We start from the raw sequence: 22,138 nt of genomic DNA, 5'->3' as shown, positions 1-22,138 counted from the left end.
CTAATCATTTTTGTTGCCCTCCGCTGGACGTTTTCCAGTTTTTCCACTTCCTTCTTATAGTGTGGGACCCAAAACCAGACACAGTACTCCAGATGAGGCCTCACCAATGTCAAATAGAGGGGAATGATCACGTCCCTCGATCTGCTGGCAATGCCCCCACTTATACATCCCAAAATGCCATTGGCCTTCTTGGCAACAAGGGCACACTGTTGACTCATATCCAGCTTCTCGTCCACTGTAACCCCCAAGTGCTTTTCTGCAGAACTGCTGCCTAGCCATTCGGTCCCTAGTCTGTAGCAATGCATGGGATTCTTCCATCCGAAGTGCAGGACTCTGCACTTGTCCTTGTTGAACCTCATCAGATTTCTTTTGGCCCAATCCTCTAATTTGTCTAGGTCCCTCTGTATCCTATTCCTACCCTCCAGCATATCTACCTCTCCTCCCAGTTTAGTGTCATCTGCAAACTTGCTGAGGGTGCAATCCACGCCATCCTTCAGATCATTTACGAAGATATTGAACAAAACCAGCCCCAGGACCGACCTTTGGGGCACTCCGCTTGATACCGGCTGCCAACTAGACATGGAGCCATTGATCACTACCCGTTGAGCCTGACGATGTAGCCAGCTTACTATCCACCTTATAGTCCATTCATCCAGACCATACTTCTTTAACTTGCTGGCAAGAGTACTGTGGGGAGACCGTGTCAAAAGCTTTGCTAAAGTCAAGGAATAACACATCCACTGCTTTCCCCTCATCCACAGAGCCAGTTATCTTGTCATAGAAGGCAATTAGATCAGTCAGGCATGACTTGCCCTTGGTGAATTCATGCTGACTGTTCCTGATCACTTTCCTCTCCTCTAATAGATTCCTTGAGGACCTGCTCCATGATTTTTCCAGGGACTGAGGTGAGGCTTACTGGCGTTAGTTCCCAGGATCCTCCTTCCCTTTTTTAAAGATGAGCACTACATTAACTTTTTCCAGTCATCTGGGACCTCCCCCGATCACCATGAGTTTTCAAAGATAATGGCCAATGGCTCTGCAATCACATCTGCCAACTCCTTTAGCACTCTTGGATGCAGCACATCCGGCCCCATGGACTTGTGCTCGTCCAGCTTTTCTAAATAGTCCCGAACCACTTCTTTCTCCACAGAGGGCTGGTCACCTCCTCCCCATGCTGCACTGCCCAGTGCAGCAGTCTGGGAGCTGACCTTGTTCGTGAAGACGGAGGCAAAAAAAGCATTGAGTACATTAGCTTTTTCCACATCCTCTGTCACTAGGTTACCTCCCTCATGCCACACTTTCCTTGACTTTCTTCATGTTGCTAACATACCTGAAGAAACCCTTCTTGTTATTCTTAACATCTCTTGCTAGCTGCAACTCCAAGTGTGATTTGGCCTTCCTGATTTCACTCCTGCATGCCTGAGCAATATTTTTATACTCTTCCCTGGTCATTTGTCCAATCTCCCACTTCTTGTAAGCTTCTTTTTTGTGTTTAAGATCAGCAAGGATTTCACTGTTAAGCCAAGCTGGTCACCTGCCATATTTACTATTCTTTCTACACATCGGGATGGTTTGTTCCAGTAACCTCAATAAGGATTCTTTAAAATACAGCCAGTTCTCCTGGACTCTTTTCCCCTTCATAGCAAAGTATTGTTATTTATTCATCCTCTTCCCGTGCAGGTGTGTGGAGGTGTGCTGGCCAGGGTGAGGTGTAGGTGGATCCTCACCCCAGTCCCCTCAGCATGCCAGCCAGCACAGAGGGGGAAAGCCCCTGCCCTGCTGCAGGTGATGTACAGCTCCACGCTGACAGCCTGCAAGGTGCCAATCCAGCTCTAACAGAACAGGGCTGATCCCTTTCACACAGCCACACTGGAAATGTTCCTTACCCCCCGAGCGAGGCTCACAGTTCAGGCCTCTATTCTGCTTGGCCCAGCCACTCAAAGTATTTAAGACCAATATTTCAAAACAGGGAGGTTACGCTCCTAGTGGCCTCCTGTTTTGCACAGGAATGACTTTGCACTGACACACTGGTCTGGCCCCACTGCTCCTCCATGCAGGTTGTTGGGTTCAAATGCAGGATGATTTCTGGAGGCTTCCTCTCTTGAACCTGAGTTGATTTATATCACGCAGTTGCCCCCAGGAATGCTTCATCACATTGGAATGTGCATCAACTTCAGACCCAGCCAGATACCTGAGTGGCTGAATCAGCAGCAGATACCAGCCCTTACTGCTTCATGTTGCCATGCAGGGAGGAAAGTAGCTCCATGCCAGCGAAGGTCTTTTGTGGTTCATTATGGTCTGAAAAAAGCCATAATGGCAGAAACCAAGTTATTTTTGCTCGGGGATTGCTACAACAGTTAGTGGAAAGTGTCCAAAAGCTTGGATTAGACCCAGGAATGTCAGATTACTTATCACTAGTATTTGTATTTGAGTAGAACATAGCTGCCCCAGCCAGGTGTCTTTGCAAAACCTCAGCTTGGAGAAACTCTCTGGCCTGGGGGCGCGGGGGCGGTGGGGGGTTGGTCAGATTAGCTGAACAGTGGTCCCTTCTGGCCATGGACACTTAGTGAGAGGGAGTGCCAAAGAATTTACAATTGACATAGACAAAGTGTGGGGAGAAGATTTTACAGATCCCCATTTTACAGATAGGAAAACTAAGGCCTAGAGAGATGGAGTGACAAATAGTTTTGTCCAGTGGTTATTTGGGATCCTCACTAGTTCTACATGAGCGTGTGATGTTTAGTGTATGTTTGTCAGGGCTTTCGCCGTGTCAGACTGCATGGAGGAAAGGAGATGGCTTGATGGGAGAATTTCTGAATGGCAGATTTCCATTCTTTATTCCCTGTATTACATTTCTTTAATGCATGTTTGTCTTAACTTTTCCATTGTGATTACCAGTGAGCTAGGTGTTTGCTCCTCCCCCTAGATCTTCTCTTCCTATAGAACCCTGCTGCTGCAATGAAGTTATGGGGGATTTTATTACAACGCAGTAACTTGTGTGGCTAAAGACTGAAGCCTAAGTTTGCCAGAGTGCCTTAGTGATTTTGGCTGCCTCAGATCAGGATGCCTAGCTTGAGACATATTGAAGGGCCTGACTTTCAGAAAGCACAGAACCCCTTCCCTCTACAAATCTGTCTCCAGCTGGACCCCAAAACACTAGTGTTGAACACTTCAGTCTGAGATCATAAGCAGAGGCACAAGCTTCCCTGCCAGACCCAGCTACCAGAGAGGTTGGGATGGGAGAGTGTGTCTCCTAAAGCTCAGAGATGATTGATAGTGGCACAAGTAAGGTAGGGGGCAAATATTGACCTGCTAAATCTTTTTCCTATTTCCTTCATTGTGAAATGCCCCCTGAGACAGTCCACACAATAATTGCACTGACCTGGGTGGGTTCTGGAGGATTTCAGGCACTCTGCTGGGTTTGTGGGAGATGGGCAGGAAAGGTGGGTTGTCTCTCTTCCCTCCAGGAAGAGCCCCTCTTTACAGATGCAGTGCCACAGCCACGCCACTTGGAGAACTGGTCTCATCTGATCCTGTAGGTTCCTCTGGGCCAAGCCATTTCTCAGGTCATGACCTGGAGGGGAGAACTCCAAGGTAAACCAAAGCTGCTGCCAGCAGCAATGGTGGTGAGCCAATGGGCAGCACTCTTTCTCCTGAGTCAGAACTGGACCAACACCAAGGGGGCACCGTGCTGATGAGGGGCTGTAAAACAAGCTCCCTGAGGGTATCTCTTGAGGTGCGTTGGCCTCTGTGTGCTGGTAAACTTGCCGTTTAATTCTGCACCCTCCAGTTCCCCCTGACTTTCCATTTATCAAGGTATTGGCCCCTTCCTGTCCTCAGGTAGAGCTGTAGCTTCACGGTTTTCAAACTGGGTTGTGCATCTGTACCTGAGGGGAAGTTGTGGCTCTGGCCCATTTATTGTTTATTGTGTACAGCAGGGGGTTGGACTAGATGACCTTCTGGGGTCCCTTCCAACCCTGATATTCTATGATTCTATGATTCTATGATTGTTCTCTACCCACAGTACGTATCGGGTGCCCATCATTGCAGTACCTGAGCGCCCCCCTGGTTTTTAATGTATTTGTTCCCACAATGTCCCTGGTAGACAGGACAGGGCCATTATCACCTTCTACATGGGGAGCTAAGGCCCAGATCCTCAAAGTCTGTAAGCTCCTAACTTTCATTGAAATCAAGGATTGAGGGGATCTGGGCCTCAGTGACTTGCCTAAGGTCACACTAGAAGTGTGTGGCATAGCAGGGGATTGAACCCGGACCTCCTAAGTTCCAGGGTAGGGTCCTCGGCATTGGACCATCCTTCTTGTAAAGGCCAAACACAGGATGAGTGTGTAGGGCTGGCAGCCAGAAACCCCCAGATTTTCTCTGGGTTTAAACTGAGCAGCTCTGGCGAGGAATCAGTATCTGGATGAGGAGTTAAAGGCTTGATATTAGAGCTACCTCGCCTGATGTGAGCGGCAGTTTGTAAAACTCTAGCGGAGACAAAGCAACGGAACTTTAGCATGTGCTAAACTAATTGGTTACAATTACAATGCTACAGCGGCGCAGCTGCAGGGCGTCCGTGTTGACACCCACTGCAGCGGCAGGAGGGGTTCGCCCATCGCCGTAGTTGCTCTCTCTCCCCGAGAGGAAGAATTCTTCTATCGCCCTGGAGTTGTCCGCACCGGGGATCAGGTCAGCGTAGATCTGTACCTGAGGGGTGGGGATTTTTCTCTCCGGGGTATAGCTACACCAATGTACGTTTTCAGTGCAGACAAGCCCTTCAAGTGGAATCTAGCTGGTGCCTCTGTTTCCCCTCTCACCTTTTGTCTGGCTCACCTGCTAAGCCTGTATTTTACAATGGGTGAAATCTTGGCCCCATTAATGTCAGTAGGAAAACTCCCATTGGCTAGTCTACACTAGGAACTTGCATTGGCATAGCTACGTCACTCACAGGGGTGAAAAACCCACACCCCTCAGAGACGTCGCTACACTGACCTAACTGCCAGTGCAGCCGGCCCCAGGTCAACAGAGGAATTCTTCCATTGACCTAGCTACCACCTCTCAGGGAGGTGATTATCTATGGCAGCAGGAGAACCACTCCCATCAACATAGGCAGTGTCTACACTGAAGCACTGCAGTGGCACAATGGCGCTGTATCAGTTTAAGTGTAGACGTGCCCCCAGTGCCTGTACAGCACCAGTGCAATGGGGCCAGGATTTCACTTGGGCATCCAGGGACTATTGTTATAAAGGTCATAACAAGCTGACCACTTTCCTGATACTTAGGGCAAGTCTGCACCACAAAATTATGTTGACCTAAGTTACGGTGACATACAGCCACCGCCGTAATTAAATTGCTTTGCATGTCCACACCACGCTCCTTTGTCAGTGGTGCGCATCCTCACCAGGAGCACTTGCACCGATTGAATGGTCAGTGTGAGGCATTGTGGGACGGCTTCTGAAAGTCAGTAACAGGGGATGTCAAGCAACACAGCGTCTACCCTGACACTGGGTCAACCTACCTACACCGACCTAAGCACTCTGCCTCTCCCAGAGGTGGAGTTAAGTCGGGGTAGTGGGCAAGTTACATCAGCGGGAGCGACATTCTAGTGTAGACGCTTACACAGTTAGGACAATGTAAGCTGTCTTACCTCTGTAGGGCAGACCAGGCCTTAGTTAATTATGGATTGCAGTAGCTGGGTGACCAGTGCAAGTGCCTATCGGTTGACACAGCTGTACATCCAAGAGAAATTAACCCTTTCAAGAATGCTCATGCAGGAAGTCACAGGGCACCTCCAGAGACACAGCTGGGCTCATGGCCATTGTGGAGGGTATTCAGTTACCACCTGCTCAGTTCCAGGGATCTTTCTTGCTCCACCTGCCTGTATTCAGTGTCTGCACTAGGGGCCATGACCACTCTGGTGGGAGGGTCATAGTGTTCTCAAGTCATCATGGTTGTGCTGTTTGATGATTGCATCTCCCTTGTTTGACAAGAGGCAGGAGCAGTCAGGAGCTGGCTCCTCCAGCATTTGCGCAAGGCTCTGTATCAGCCTACTCCATGTCTGCTCCCCCACATGGCAGGTTCTCGGTGCGTTTGCAAGAAATTATCAGGGAGATAAGAGTTTAGTGTCTCCCAAAGTCCTGGGTATTTGCTGAATCTTCCCACAGACAGAAACCAAACCTCTTCCCATTCTCATTGCTGTAATTCCACCAGCATACCACGTGACAGAATACGCTCCTTGTCTGCACTAGACTTGGGAGCAGTTGGAACCTATTAATTAACATTTTCCAACACACCTTTTAATCCCCATCTAGCCAAAGCCTAAGGATTTATCTACATTTGGAAATTTACAAAATTAACTATTCTGGAATCACTACATTTATTAATTTATTTTATGTATGATTATTCTGGAATAGCTATTTCAGTAAATTTCCAAGTGTAGACAACCCCTTACAGATCTTGACTTTTTCACACCTCTGAGTGACTTAAGCGGTCATGTGGACCAGTCCTAAGAGGCTAAGACCTCTTAAGATCCTCACTTCCCTGCTCAAAGCTATTGTGAAGATGATCCCGAAATCCATTCACACCATCTCCATCAAAGCAACTCATCCAGAAACCTTTGTTCAGACCAGTTCCTGCTAAACCACAGAATTAGTTTTGATTTCTCATTAAAGACAACATTGAAGAGGAAACTTGTGAAAGTGCTCATTGCAACCAATGACTCCCCCAAAATAAGAAGAGGGATAGCTCAGTGGTTTGAGCATTGGCCTGCTAAACCCAGGGTTGTGAGTTCAATCCTTGAGGGGGGCATTTAGGGATCAGGAGCAAAAATTGGGAATTGGTCCTGCTTTGAGCAGGGGGTTGGACTAAATGACCTCCTGAGATCCCTTCTGACCCTGATATTCTATGATTATTAAAGACCAGCAGGTGCTATGTACAAACAATCCCTGGCTGAAGCTAATCGAAAGGCTTCCACTGATTTGAGTGGGCTTTGGATCAGAACCTAACTGAGTTTCCATGGTACAAAACGAGTCTGTCTGCAGTAGTGTGGGTGGTAGGTGAGAGAGATTGAGAATTCAGTAGCCCCCAAGTCATACACAATTGAGAAACAAAAGGTATTAGCTAGGTGGTTAAACTTGTGTTCATCACAACACAGTGGGCAGTCTCTAAACTCAGTTGTTACTGTGAGGGAAACCCAGGGGCATAGGGAATTAGGTCCTGTTCATCCCAGCAGAGACAAAGCCCCAGGGCACAGCATATACACCTCTTCCAAAGCAGCATCCAGCTTCCTTGCAGTGCACTTCTCCTATCTCCAGTCTCCCCTCCCCAAACTGGTGGTGGGACTAGGAGGTTCCCTCCTCCCAGACAAACACACAGGCTGGGTCTTTAAAGGAAGAGAGAGAAAAGGTAAGTGACTCTTATCCTCTCTGCCCCAACCCCAAATCAGCAGCTGTAGCATTGCCAATCCCCCTTGAGCCAGATCCTAAAATATCCTGAGACTGGCTTAAAAATCATGGGCTTTTACCAAATAATGGACATGGCTCATTTTCTTTGTCTTCTGGTGTCTCAGCCTTGCAGGGTCACCTTTTTCAGCTTTTCTCCCAACCATGTGGGCTAAAAAATTCTTAAAAAAAAAAAAAAAGGCAAGCTAAATTTCTCCTGCAATAACATGACGCCAGTAGCTGGGAATTCAGCAAAAGCATCAAATATTTTATTAAAGCTAAAGTTAAAAATATATATATATAATACTTAGGTTGGGAAAAGAATGTCTGTACATCTGGGTATAGTGCTTAGATTATCCACAAATATAAAGTTATAAGATACATAGAAAGAAAAGGAGTACTTGTGGCACCTTAGAGACTAACAAATTTATTTGAGCATAAGCTTTCGTGAGCTACAGCTCACTTTATCGGATGCATTCAGTGGAAAGTACAGTGGGGAGATTTATATACACAGAGAACATGAAACAATGAGTGTTACCATACACACTGTAACCAAAGTGATCACTTAAATTGAGCTATTACCAGCAGGGGGGAGAGGGGGACCTATTGTAGTGATAATCAAGGTGGGCCATTTCCAGCAGTTGACAAGAGAGTCTGAGGAACGGGGGTGGGGGGGTGGGGGGAAGGGTAAACATGGGGAAATAGTTTTACTTTGTGTAATGACCCATCCACTCCCAGTCTCTATTCAAGCCTAAATTAATTGTATCCAGTTTGCAAATTAATTCCAATTCAGCAGTTCTCCAACTGGTTTTTGAAACATTTTAATCTCTCTGGTCACTCGATTACAGACCTAAAAGTGGCTATACTTCAACAAAAATACTTCAAAAACAGACTCCAAGGAGAGACTGCTGAATTGTCTATGTGTCTGTGAAACATCTAGCACAATGGAGCCCTTCTCTCAGCCGGTTCCTTGGTGCGACTATAATACTTTAAAGCTATAGTGTATTAGACCTGCATTTCTTAAGGAGGATTTGGACAATGATCAGTGCTTAGATACTACAGCAAAGGGTGCTCCAGGGGAAACCTCAGCTACATAGATAGCAACAGTAATAAGCATCACTTGCATTACAAACCATGGATGTTACGTTTCAATTGCAAGGATGGATTATGATGCTCATTGAGCTTCATCATCTTCAGTCTGTCCAGGTAACATTTGATTTCCACCACTCCAGGTTGTATTTTGTGGGGAAGGTCTCACTTCCTCATTGCACATACGGCTTTCCATACTGGAAAATTTATTTGCAATGACATTCTGCTCTCTACTGGACACAAACGAAACACTGTACATTCTTAATAGGCCAGTGGAGTGGTGTTCACTCAATCTCTCATGAATGGGATTCACCTCCTACATTATAGATTGATTTCTTTTTTTTAAATTTCCACACTTCTTTGCCCTTAGTCTGAGAGATGGGCTGTATTATTTCTGTGTATTCATAATATCTGCCTGATGAACTCAACCCCTATTGGCTTAAGGGGAACGCAAGCTATGGGAGTTAATTATAGAGGGCCTGCATCTCCAAATGGATTTGCTCCAGTGGCTGTGTGGAGCCCCCTTAACTTCATGTCCGTGTGCTCTAGTTTCAGGATCAGAACTTTGGTAGCTACAATGAACTCATCTGTTTTTATATCTATAGTACACACTGTCGGACATGAAGGCTGGGCTGACACAGGGAAGTGGTGAGTCAGGCCTGTTATGTTAAGGTGGGTTTTTGAAGGCAACTTATATTTTTGTCCTTAACTTCCTCATTTAAGCATTGGCAAAGTCATGGCCCAGTGCCTTGAGACTGTAGTTATTTGTTCACTGACATGTGTTCCTACAATGGCTATTGTTTGAGGGGTTTCGTTATTTTAAAGTGACGGTGTTGGATTTTAAAAACTGCTATTTAGAACCCAGCTGCATTATGCAAACTCTCAAGTGAGTAAGTCTGTTGAATGTTCCCCCGCATACAGTGAAAGTAGCAGAGGGGCAGTTCAAATCCATGGCATGGGAGTATTAAGCAGGTCGAAGATATGCTATCAAGGTCAAATCTAAGCTACACTGAAGCTGCTGAATCGGGTAATGAGCATCGTAACGCAGCCTTGCCATTGAATGAAACGAAACCTCTGGATTTTGTGATGGGACTGTTGCTGCAAATCAAGCCTATTGCTTTCCAAATGGCACCTGAATCAGAGGGCAAAGAGGAATTCAAGGCTGCATGTCATACAGTCACGCAGTCAGGTCATGAAGCTTGTAATATCAAACAATGTACGCTCATTCTACCCCCCCTTCCTCACTTTGGGTAGTCCCCTATCTGCAAGTAGTCCCAGTGATTTCAATGAGGCCTTGTGTGATGGTGTGTGTACCCCCCACAGGCAAGGGAGAGCTTAAAGTGGGCCTAAGAGACCATTTAACATACCAGACTGTACTGGGGAGGTGGGAGGGACTATAAACTGCAGAAGCTTAGAACAGAAGGGGCTGCAGGGAGAGGAGAGGAGCTCTGTAATCACTCTGGGGCTAGAGAGTAGCGAGACCCAGAGGATCAAGCAGGAAGCCTGGGAGACCGTTGGCCCTGTGACCCTGTCCTGAGTAAAGAAGGAACCAGATGGGACTCAGAAATAACCTCCTAGCAAGTGGTTATTGGAAAGGGTTAAATCTGCTAGGTGTGAAGGAGCAATATGGGAAAGACAAAGTGAATTTGATGGCCTGGCAGGTGGATGAAGTCTAGAAGGTGACGTGTTGGTGTAGCTCTGCCCTTACAGAAGGGTGAAATGGAGCCAGCATCCATAATGGAGGTACATATTCACCTGGAGCATGATGTTAAAAGTGTACACTAACCACAGTACAACTTGGTAGGCATCCCTGGTAGACATTTTCATGAGGAGCATGTAACCCTTGCTTGTTATAGGTTATCTCATGAATGGGAGTTGAGATGGTTGGAATAGAAGGGGCAGTGTTAAGCTTTTTTTGTGCATCCTAGCTCACGAATATATATATATGTGTGGTGTATTGAAAAGTGTTAAAATTGTGATCTATAACTTCTCAGAGGTTTCCTGGTCCTGCCTGCAGGCCAGGGGCTCAATAGGGAAGCGTGCAATCAGAAGGAGCTAGCCTGGCGCAAGGTGGGGAAAGTTGTACCTCTCTGCCATAGGGAGGTTTCAGAGTAGCAGCCGTGTTAGTCTGTATTCGCAAAAAGAAAAGGAGTACTTGTGGCACCTTAAAGACTAACAAATTTATTTGAGCATAAGCTTTCGTGAGCTACAGCTCACTTCATTGGATGCATCCGATGTAACTCACGAAAGCTTACGCTCAAATAAATGTGTTAGTCTCTAAGGTGCCACAAGTACTCCTTTTCTTTTTGCCATAGGGAGCAGTCTGCTTTTTCTCTGTGGTTTTTGGGTTCTTGTGTGTGGTGGTTCTAGATTCTAAGAAATAGTCTTATTACATTGCAAGATGTAGATCTTCCAGCAAGATGTTTTATGGCTTTATCTAATTTTTCTGTTCATGCTTTGAAACGTAACACGCACAGAACTATGTTGTCTTGGTCTTTCCTGCTTTTCCTGTGAGGACCTCAGGAGCTCTAAGAGCTAGTCTTTATATGTTAACATGGTTTTAATTGAGGATGTAGGTCTGTCATGCTCAACCACATCAAGTTTTTCTGTCCGGCTAGTCCTCAATGCAAAGATTACTGCATGTGAGGAGGTGATCAGGCACATACATTTCAAATCAAAAGAGAACTGTTGTTCATTGTTTTCTTGTTTTTATTATTTGGGATTTATTCATACAGATTTTTTGTTTGGTTTATTTTTAACAGAATATCAATAACAAAGACCAAATTGGTTGACTACAATGCTTCAAGTTCAGTGCTCCAGCTGGGGTGAAATTTGATTGGGTGGTGGTGGCTCAATAATACTTTCAAATGGAAAATGTGTTCACGTTCAGTGTATTTGAAACACAGTTCAGACAATGACAGATTGACCTAGGCGGAACAAATACCATTCTCTTTCCAATCAACAGGCTGTTAGGATGACATTCTCTCCCTCACTTAGAACACCACTTGGTACTTACGTGGCAACTTTCATCCAAAGATCTCAAAGTGCTTCATAAATATGATGCATCAGATGCTCACACACTAGAGTGATGGGCACCACAGCAGTAGCAAAGTAGAAATGTTGTTATCCCCATTGCACAGATGAGAAAACTGAGGTACAGAGAAGAACCTTTCCCCAAGTCAGATAGTGAGTGAGCAACACAGCAGGAAATGGAACCCAGGAGTCCCGTTAATATTCTGAGCCCTGCACCAGCGCATTATGGCATGAATTATCTTTAACAATCACACAAGCTTTAAACAAAGCTTTCAAAAATATTCTGAATTAATTGGAGACAAAATCAAAACCTGGAACAAAAAATCACTTTGCTGCTATTTAAAGGCAATATGCTCTGCCTAATTTCTGAGCTCACTGCCACAAATTACTTACAGGGACTGTGCTCAGGAGAGCCCTACGTTCCCTAAGGTCTGGCGCTGCACCCCCTTAGTTACTCTGCCTTTGATTTCCTCGATTTGCTCACTCTTGCTTTTTTACCGAAACACTTTCGGCAGCAGAACAGGCAGCACCTCAGAGAGATGAACATGGTGACGAGCACGACAGCCAGGAGAAAAGCAATGACATCCAGAGAGTGGTACTGGATCCAGTTGAGATCATGGGCCGCAGGCCGCAAATGCTGGGCCCCCTTGTGTCTCATCACAAACTCAACCCAATACACCGCAAGATCAAGGGGATGGACAGGTCTGTCGAGGTGAAGGGCTGAGAGATGCATGATATTTTCTTTATAGCTACAAAGAAAAGAAATGTTTTAAATACTTTTTTATTTAGAAAGTTAGAAGATTATTTATATCTACAGAAATAAATTCCACAGAGATTCCATCAGTTAACATTCTTCTCATGACATATGCCCTGAGGGCTTTATTCCCCTTCTGTGTCTTAAACCCTCTTAAGAAAAGGGAGACATTTTAAGTAACATCCAGGTTGTGAACTGAGGATAGCGGGCGGTGTTAACATCGACAAAGAAAGCGGGCAGTAGAGAAGGTTTAAGAGGAAAAATCAGGATCTTGGATTTGGCTATGTTAAGCTTAAACTTCAGCGAGACCTCTGGGAAGAGGTATCTAGAGGGCAGACTGAAATGTGGGACTTGATGGGAGGAGACCAGTCAGGGCGGTTTTAAAACCATCAGTCGAGAGATGGTAGCTGAAGCTATGCAAGCAGATAAGGACACCCAGGGACATGGTGTAGAAGAGAAGGCCAAGGACCAAGTTGTGTGCATTCTGCGGGAGAGAGGTGGAGGAGACTCCTTAAAACTCCCTTTTGTTGGGTTGCCTACACAAAACTGAGAATAGCTAGGTAGTTAGGGCACTGCTTATTGCGCTGCCTGGCAAGGTCACATTTGTTTCCTTGTCCGTCCCACATTGCTATCTACCTGCTGTCTCTTGCCTTATATTTGTATTGCAAGCTCACTGGGACAAGATACCATCTTTCTGTTCTGGTTTGTACAGCACCGAGCACTGGGGGTCCTGGCACATAACTGGGTCTCGGCGCTAATACAAATAATAAAGAGCAATAATGTACTAAGATATCCAAGAGAGACCAGTCCCAAGAAAGCCCAAGGAGAGCAGAGTGTCCAATAGAAGGGAATAGCCAATGGCACTGAAACAGCAGAAGAATCAAGGAAGATAAGGATGGTGTATTGGCCCCAGATCTGGCCAGCAGAGGGTCACCAGTTGCCTTGGGGAGGGCAGTCTTGAGTGGAGAGGAGAGGGTGGAAGCCAGACTGGCGAGGGATTGGAGGAAAGAAAGTCAAGACAGTAGCTATAAATCTCTGTTAGATACATTTAGAGGAGAAAGGTGAAGAAAGAGGCAGCACTTGCAGAAATAGACAGGGTCTCTTGGAAGCCTTGAGAGCCCAGGGGGGGCTGCTTAATTATAGACAAACTATTAAAAAAGGTCAAGTTCTCCTCACACTGAAGTCAATTGGCTCGTCCGCATTTACCCTGCTGTACCACTCCAAATGTAACCTAATCTTGTGTGAGACAGCCAGCGCAGCAGGGTGAGTCACCTCCACATGGCCCTTGGCAGTGAGTGGATGAAAATCCTTTCCTGGCTCCTTTTTGTACACGTTCCATCTCAGCTGCCGTGCAAGCCAAGAGACATCAATGGCTTGCCTTTCCTTTGTAATGCCCAGCCAAGCAGCGTTTGATTGGGCCTGATGCTGCTGCTTGCAAACAGATAGAAAGATGAGTTGACTGAGAAAACTCTGGTCTATGTAGTAAATTAATGCTAGAGTTAGCTTCTATAAAACATGACAGCTTGGAGATTATAAGGTAATCCTTTAAGGACGTTCTGCAACAGAACCATAGCTTTGTTCGATAAAAGCCAATGTATGGGAGTGACTATACAAATGAGATGATGTAATGGTGATATGGGCGGGACAGTTATTAATGCTGAGCCATCTTCGACATTCCACAGCATTTTGCTCACATTCACTGTACATTACATCAAGTCAAGAAATCAGGCCAACCTCCTTCAAAAAACATTCCAATAAAGCATTTTTGTCTGAAAACGTTCAGTGGAACCCTTGGGTTTTTTGATGAAAACTTGTGAAATGAAACAAACATTTCTTTTTGATTTTTTTCTCTTTTCTCTGCCTTTATCTCCCTTTCCTGCCTAGAAAAGGAGGGCAAAAAAGGGGGCACCACCACATTTTGATTGCTATCTTTACATTCTCCAAGAAGCTGGACACTTTTGGCTTTAATCATGTGACATACCTTGGAAAATTGCTTTCTTCCACTGTATATATGCCGCACCCACTTGAGCATTGCATCCTCTTATTTGCATACTCAAGCCCCTTCTAGATACCTATAATTAGAGACCCTGATGAGGAAAGTCCTGTAGTAATGGGGAAAATATTAGCCCCCTAATGCTAATACATTGGTGTATAAATCCTGATTGCTGAGTGATACATAACATCCTTAATATGACAAAGGTAGTGCTTAGTGTTCAATTTAACTGGAAGCCAATGTGCCAGCTTTATATCAATAGCCGTAAAATGAAGATGCCACATTTATATCTCCTGTTACTGACCTTTTATCATTAATCACTGCATTCAATGCATCCGATAGGTCCTTAGAAGTCATTTCAAGTACATTCAGCGTCACTCCCGCACCCCGAGACTCTATCCGCTTAGCATTGTCCATCTGATCTCCAAATAATGGCATCAGAACCATTGGCACTCCATTGCATATCCCCTCATAGATTCCATGTGAGCCTCCATGGGTGATAAAGGCACGGGCTTTGGGATGAGCTGTGAGGGAAAGGTAGACTTATTACTGTAGTAGATTGCTTGCTCAGACATTTCTGGTTAATTCTTTAAGCTGCGGGAGGCACAGTATTAGATGTGCTTTTGGTACAATGGCGTCGGTGGTTATAGATATAGAATACAACAACACTGGAGTGCAGGTCACATAGGAATCGCTCCTGGACAATCTTCAGGATTACAATTATCAGTGATGGAGTGGACCTTAAGCTTAAACTTCAGCGAGACCTCTGGGAAGAGGTATCTAGAGGGCAGACTGAAATGTGGGACTTGATGGGAGGAGACCAGTCAGGGCGGTTTTAAAATCATCAGTCGAGAGATGGTAGCTGAAGCTATGCAAGCTGATAAGGGCACCCAGGGACATGGTGTAGAAGAGAAGGCCAAGGACCAAGTTGTGTGCATTCTGCGGGAGAAAGGCGGAGGAGACTCCTTAAAGCTCCCACAAAGGATTGCTTAAAGGTCTCAGGTGTTCCGCTAGGTTTGGATAATCTTTGCAAAGCTTGGAATCATCTGTAAAACTTTTGAGATCTTGGAGTGAAATCCTGTCCCCACTAGAAATAATGAGAGTTTTGCCATTGACTTCTGTGATTTCAGGATTTCACCCTTAGCCTTCAAACTTAGTTAATCTTTCTGTTGTCCTTTCCTTTCCCTAGACTCATCTCTCTTCCCCCAAGTCCTGTCACCCTTACTCCTCCCCTCAATCTCTAACAAACTTTGGTAATTTTCCCTTTCTTTTCCCCCGTAATTCTCAGACCTCTCACGGGACTCCCCATAAGCTGTGACATCAAGTAGACCCCTCCCCATTCTGCTCCTATTGAGAGGTGTGCAGTCTCTCTCTTGGACCCAATGCATTCTCCGGTTTGAATTTGGCAGGTCATGGTGCTTCACCTGTCAGCCACCTCTAGCAGGGACTGTGGACTTCTGGGAAGCCCAAGCGAACACGGGAGCTGCATCGAGTAGGACGCTGGTTCCAGTGAGACTGTGGGATTTAATGAGATCACCAGGGAGAAGAATGTATTTGAGGTGAGGAAAAGGATGATTTCCCTAACTAAGGTCTGGGAATGGCTCCGACATAAGGGTGAGTATTTATTTTTACAGAATCAATATGTCCACTCCTAATAAAGATCTAATACAGGGATTCTCAGTGTTTTTCTTTCTGAGGCCCTACTGAACAGGCTATAAAAACTCCAGGACTTAGTGGGGAAGGGGGAGGACTCGGAGCTCCAGTTCAGGGGTGGGCCCTCATGCATAGGCATTATTTGACTTCTATTTGGGGGAGGGGGGCAGGGGCTGGAGAGGCTTGGGCCAGCCCTGCACAGCAGGGTCCAGGGAGGCAGCACCGCCTCCACCCCCTGACTCACCTCAGCAAGCCACCCAGCCTATCTGGATTGTGTGTGGTGGAGGTTCAGCTCAAAAAGTTTGAAAACTGGTCAGGGTGCAGGCAGGGGGCAGCTAGGGGTTCTGTGTGGGCAGGAAAGTAGTTCAGGGTGCAGGCAGGGGGGTAGCTAGGAGCTGTGTGCGGGTGAGGGGGTAGCTCAGGGTGCAGGCAGGGGGAAGCTAGGGGCTCTGGGCAGGAGAGTAGCTCAGGGTGTAGGTAGGGGGGAACTAGGGGCTGTGTGGACAGGGGCTAGCTCAGGGTGGGGGGTAGCTAGGGGCTGTATGTGGGCAGGGGGCAGCTAGGGGCTCTGTGTGGGCAGAAGGGTAGCTCAGGGTGAAGGTGTGGGGTAGCTAGCTCAGGGTGTAGGTAGGGGGGAACTAGGGGCTGTGTGCGGACAGGGGCTAGCTCAGGGTGCAAGCTGGGGGGTAGCTAGGGGCTGTGTGCAGGTGTGTGTGTGCAGGTGGGGGACAGGGGCTAGCTCAGGGTGTAGGCAGGGGGTAGCTAGGGGCTGTGTGGTAGGAAGGCTCCCCAGTGGTTGCTGCTCCCCAAGGGCTGTGCCAGCCCCAGTGCGGGGTCACCCTACCTGGGCGGCTCTTACCGGCTGCATGAGCTGAGGAGCAGCTGCAACCCTTGGGCACTAGCAGCAGCAGTAGACGGGGGAATGCCAGGGCTGCCCGCTCCATGACACCAGCCAGAGCAGCAGCTGCCCCGCACTGCCTGACTCCAGCTTCCCATGTCTGACCTGGCCAGGGGGTGGGGCCTTGGGGGGCATGGAGCTGTCCCCCGGAATGCCGCATTCTGGCACTGCAGTGTGGGGGTGGGCAGCCAGTGCTCGGGGTGTCAGTCCCGCAGTGGGGGGCGCCGGAGCTTGGGGATTCTGTCGCGGTGTCCCACAGCCCCCCTGAAAGGGCTCGTGGACCCCAGGGGGCCATGGACCCCCGGTTGAGAACCGCTCATCTAATAAACCCTATGTACAGTAGTTACCATGTGAATAAAACAAAGCTCAGTCTATAAGTATCTACCTGGGGGGAAAATGTCATCACCTAGCAGACAAAGATATAACACGAGGTAATGGCTGGAGGATGAAGCTAATCAAAATTAGAATAGAAATAAGGCACAGATTTGTAGCAGTGAGGCTAATTAACCAGCGGAACGGAAGGCTGTGTGCAGACAGCCCATACCCGCGGGGGGGGCGCATAGTGAAGGCAGCTGGCTTCAGCAGTGTTACTGAGCATGCTAAGTACAAGCCAAGCTGCAAAGGAGCGGGGGGTGGACATATGACCCTGCATGCCCCCGCCCCCCACACATTGCCTCTGTTGTAGGGGATTCTACATCACTGGCAATTTTAAAATCAAGACTGGAGGTTTTTCTAAAAGATCTGCTGTGGTTTCAAACAGGGATTAATCCAAGGAAGCCCAGTGTTATACAGGAGTTCAGACTAGATGATCACGATGGTCCCTTATTCGTAGACTTTAAGGCCAGAAAGGACCATCATGATCATCTAGTCTGACCTCCTTCACATCACAGGCCATGGAATCTCACCCGGCCACTCCTGTAACACACCCATAACCGCTGGCTGAGTTACTGAAGTCCTCAAATCATCATGTAAAGGATTCAAATTACAGAGAATCCACCATTTACTCTAGTTTAAAGCATCGAGTGACTCGTGCCCCATGCTACAGCGGAAGGCAAAAAACTCCTAGCTTCTCTGCCAATTGGACCTAGGGGGAAATTCCTTCTGGACCTCAAATATGGCCATCAGTTAGACCCTGAGCATGTGGGCGAGACCCACCAGCCAGACACCTGGGAAACAATTCTCTGCAGTAACACAGAGCCCTCCCCCTCTAGTGTTCCATCACCAGCCCTTGGGGATATTTGCTAATAGAAGTAGCAGATGGGCCAAATGGCTTTTTAGGCAATCTTATCACACCATCCTCTCCATAAACTTATCAAGCTCAGTCTTGAAACCAGTTAAGTTTTTGTCTCTGCTGCTCCCCATGAAAGGCTGTTCCAGATTTTCACTTCTTGGATGGTTAGAAAACTTTATCTAACGTCAAGCCTTAACTTTGTTGATGACCAGTTTATATCCATCTGTTCTTGTGCCAGCATTAGTGCTTAACTTGAATAACTCCACTCCCTCCGTGGTATTTACCCCTCTGCTGTATTATAGAGAGGCCCTTCTGGCCTTGCAATCTACAAACTTATGGTATTTATGACTATTACCTTAGAGCTTTATCAAATTAAAAGAAACCTACTTAATTGTTGCCAGTAGCGCCCTCTCCTGCCCAGACTTACCAAGTAGATCATTCTGTGGCAGCCATTTGATTAGCTTTGTGTTGTTTGCAAGGTTGGGGGGTACTTCTCCAGTGTACCTCCAAAGAACCTTTGGGAAATAATAAATGCAGCATTAACATTAAGAACTTGCCTCTATTCTTCTGCTATTGCTTCTTCCTGTAAACTGTGCTGTACAGCAGAGCAGATAAGCCCATGATGGACAAAATCTGTTTTGTCAAGGTTTGTGCTGAGCAGCAGAGATGGGGTTTTGTTTTGACATCAGAGGGGAGGGGGCAGGTTTTTGGTTATTGAAGCTATTTGTTGCGTTAAGTGTTATACCACACATTTATAAGTTAAAAAAAAATCAAATAATACAGAATCGTAACCAGTAACTCTATTCCAATATTGTATTCAACAGCTGTGCTAGAAAGATTCTTTTCCTCTTACTGTCTGGGGTATTGTTCCAAAGGCTTCAGCAATCTGCTTGGCTTTCTTCATGGGAATCTCAGAGACCATTGAGCCCAAGGAGAAGACCACAAAGCCGTATTCCCCAGAGGCATTCACAATGCTTTCAAATTCCTGCAAATACAAAGAAACCTCCAGTCAATGCTTTCCATTCTAATCCATGTCACAGGGCCATAATTCTGGTGCTTTGCAATCAAAGGATCTCACCTTGACTAGCCTGGAAAGGAAGTAATGTTAACAGGCAAAATAATTCAGTATGGTCTGATCCTATAAACATGTATGCATGTGATTGTCCTGTTGAATCCTATGGGACAGCTCCCAAAAGTAAAGATTTTGTGTGCAAGTGTTTGCAGGATTGGGCCATAAATCCAGACTCCATATGGAAATAATTAAAGGTGTAGTGTACTAAATAAATAAAATATATGAAAGAATTCAGGTTCTGTTCAGTAAAGGAAGGTGTAATGCAAACCAAGTCATATATGTCCTGGCACCCAAAAGCAGCTATATGCATTGTTTTCTGTTGACACACCAAAGGTGTCAGGAAATTCAGGCTTAGGTCTGATGTTTTTCTTTTCAGATCATACAGTTGTGGAAACATGGTTGGTGTTTTTAAAGCTTAATGATGTAAACAATGGCTTGAAAAAAGAGGCACTTTTACATTCCTGATTTATCAGTTCTGTCTGGATCTTAAGAATATTGAAAATCCTGTAACTTAATATTCTTTTAAATAAAAAAAAAATCTTTCACAGTTGCCTAGACATAGACAGGTGGAAGATTTTGAGACTCGTACCGCCCAGAAAGGGCTAAATAGGATTCAGCAACTACCTGTGATGACATAAACAAAGGATTCTGACCAAGTGAAAAGCTAACTTCAAGGGCGAGTGAACCAATATTTATGGTAAAAAATATGTCCTATTTCTTACCAATATGTTTTCCTTAAAGCCTGGGGAAGAGAGAATGCCAGAATATTAATTTCAATTCAGACCCCTTTCAAAAGTTTTCCAGGAAGCACTGATGAGTCTTGAAATAACATGGAGCATGAAAGGCAAACTTGTTAAATAAATATTGTGTATAGTTACAAGTTGCCCTGTCAATCTACTGAGTCAAGCACATTTTTTAACCATCTCATTCTCTGTCTGCCAACAGTATTCTGAGTTCCATGCCTGACTATACAACTACTTTATGTGAGGATGGTTCTTCATCTCTGAATGTCAGGTTGTTAGTCTGTCAAAACGAGGCTAGTACCCACCTACCTTGTATGAATGCTGTCACTTAATTAATGTCTGTCCTACTCTTAGCAAATACTTCATGAAAGATACCACTCTAATGCAAAGTTTCAATATTATTTGGTTTGCTGGGTGACCCCACAAGTCTCATGAAGAAATATATGAAATGAGAATGTTCTAGACAGTAAAACCCTAGCCTTCCATGTCTGGTTTTGTGGACAACTGAGGATCTCTCATTATATAACTACTTATGACTCTAAGAGAGGATGCTTTTCTAAGCCCTTCCATGCTGTTGTGTGCTTACTTTTATTTTGTTTTAACTAATAGAAGCGTTTATCTAATAGTGGGTGCTAGTAGGATAGTCCAGTTTTAATTGTAAAAAAGAACTAACCTGAGATAATGGTTTCTCCTGGCCACAGTTTATGCCTCCAATTAAAACCATGTTGGGCATCACAGGCCTTGGATACTCAAACACAAAGTCGTATCTCAACAGCCAAATAGATGCATGACTTAAAAGCTCTGGCACTGTCACATCTTGTTGAAGGAACTCCCTGATCAGATCTTCATGGGATGAATAAAGAAGGGAACAGCTCAAGAACTCTGCTGAACTGACTAAGACATTCCACACACGCTGGGGAAATGCCATGTGGTCTGTATAGCTGGTGAAGAATTTGGGGACATAAGAAGCAGGGTTTGGACACTGGGTGGCCTGAAATTCTAACCCACACGGAATTCCCCGTGAGAAGTAAACAGAAGGTAGGGACAAATATTGGGCTACTATTTGTCCACATAGAAACATAGGATCCATCAAGACAGCATCAAATGCACTGTCTTTGAGGTAGGTGATCAGCTCTTTGTTGGACAGAAGCTGTTTGCAGGAACTGAATAAGTGTGCCGTAATATTCCTTATTCTTGCGAATGTTTTCGTGATCTTTTCCAGGAAAGGTTGAGGTGAAAATATTTGATGACCCAGTCTTTTAAATTCTGCTTCCAAGTATTCCTTGGTGTATGGCACAGAGTATGTTTTCACTGTATAATGCTCCGATGGCTGTATCTGAACACTTACTTCTGGCACAACTGCTACTATTTCATGTCCTCTCTGCCAAAGCTGCTGTACTACTGAATGCATGCTGAACCAGTGACTGCCATCTAGGGGAATCATCAATAGCTTTTCCCCTTCAGAAAGGCTCCAGATGGGCAGAAATAGTAGAAGCCAGGCAGGTAGGTGACAAACCCCTTGAAGCAGAGAAGCCATCTCACTAGATGAAGACTTGTGCTGCAGCCAGACAGGTTTTAGATGCATACTCAACTATTCCAGGCAACACAGGAGTTGTTTTACTACCGGGCTTCCAACCCTTATTCCTTCATATCTTAAGTTAATGTTTGGTTTCCAATGAACTGTATGTTTACAGGAGCATGAGTGAGGCATTTAACTTTTAGCTGGTGAAAGGTTGGTTGTGCAATCTGGCTGGACAGCAAAGGATCAGAAAAAATGGGAGCAATGTAGGGAAATGTTGGTTTCCTGGGTTTGGGCATAATTTCAACAGTAAGATGCTGGGGTGGGATGTTTCATTCCAAGATCTACTAGAATTGAGAATGTAAGAGAATACTTTGCCAGCATTGCATGTGGTTATTAACTTATGGTTAATTATGCATAGAACTGAGCGCATAATTGATTTTTCAGTTTTTTTGTTTCCAGGTGTTTTATTTTACCATTGTTTGTTTGTTTTGTTTTTAAGTAAATCTAGCTAAAATTTCAAAATGAAACATCATTTTGAAATGAAAAATTGAAACAAAACATTTCAACTTTTGGGGGGAATTTCCCCCCCAACACACACCCTTTTTGTTAGTTTGAAACTATTCGCATATTTCAATCCAAATTCACCAAATTGCATTTGTCGGTGAATAAACTATTCATCCTAAAACTCCCAGCTCTAATTATCCACTCCCT

General features: G+C 45.5%; 1 protein-coding gene across 4 annotated transcripts in view; it reads right to left on the bottom strand.

Annotated features, from left to right (window-relative positions):
* Window positions 1-22,138, bottom strand: part of LOC119863748 (UDP-glucuronosyltransferase 1A3-like) — a 41,935-nt gene that overhangs the window by 8,078 nt on the left and 11,719 nt on the right. For 2 of the 4 annotated variants that reach the window (XM_043505767.1, XM_043505768.1), the window contains exons 2-5: window positions 18,944-19,075; window positions 18,518-18,605; window positions 14,613-14,832; window positions 11,226-12,310 (exon numbers count right to left, since the gene is read on the bottom strand). In XM_043505767.1, the coding sequence (XP_043361702.1) occupies window positions 12,013-12,310; window positions 14,613-14,832; window positions 18,518-18,605; window positions 18,944-19,075 (738 nt within the window). In that variant the 3' untranslated portion in view covers window positions 11,226-12,012. Of the gene's footprint in view, window positions 1-11,225; window positions 12,311-14,612; window positions 14,833-18,517; window positions 18,606-18,943; window positions 19,076-20,578; window positions 21,458-22,138 lie in introns of those variants that run through there. The other 2 variants (XR_006278130.1, XM_043505766.1) reach the window with 2 other exon arrangements.

The sequence above is a fragment of the Dermochelys coriacea genome, chromosome 11 (assembly GCF_009764565.3).
Source record: "Dermochelys coriacea isolate rDerCor1 chromosome 11, rDerCor1.pri.v4, whole genome shotgun sequence".
NCBI lineage: Eukaryota > Metazoa > Chordata > Testudines > Dermochelyidae > Dermochelys > Dermochelys coriacea.
The sequence above is the reverse complement of the archived record's forward strand: the minus strand, read 5'-3'. Positions and strand labels throughout refer to the sequence as shown.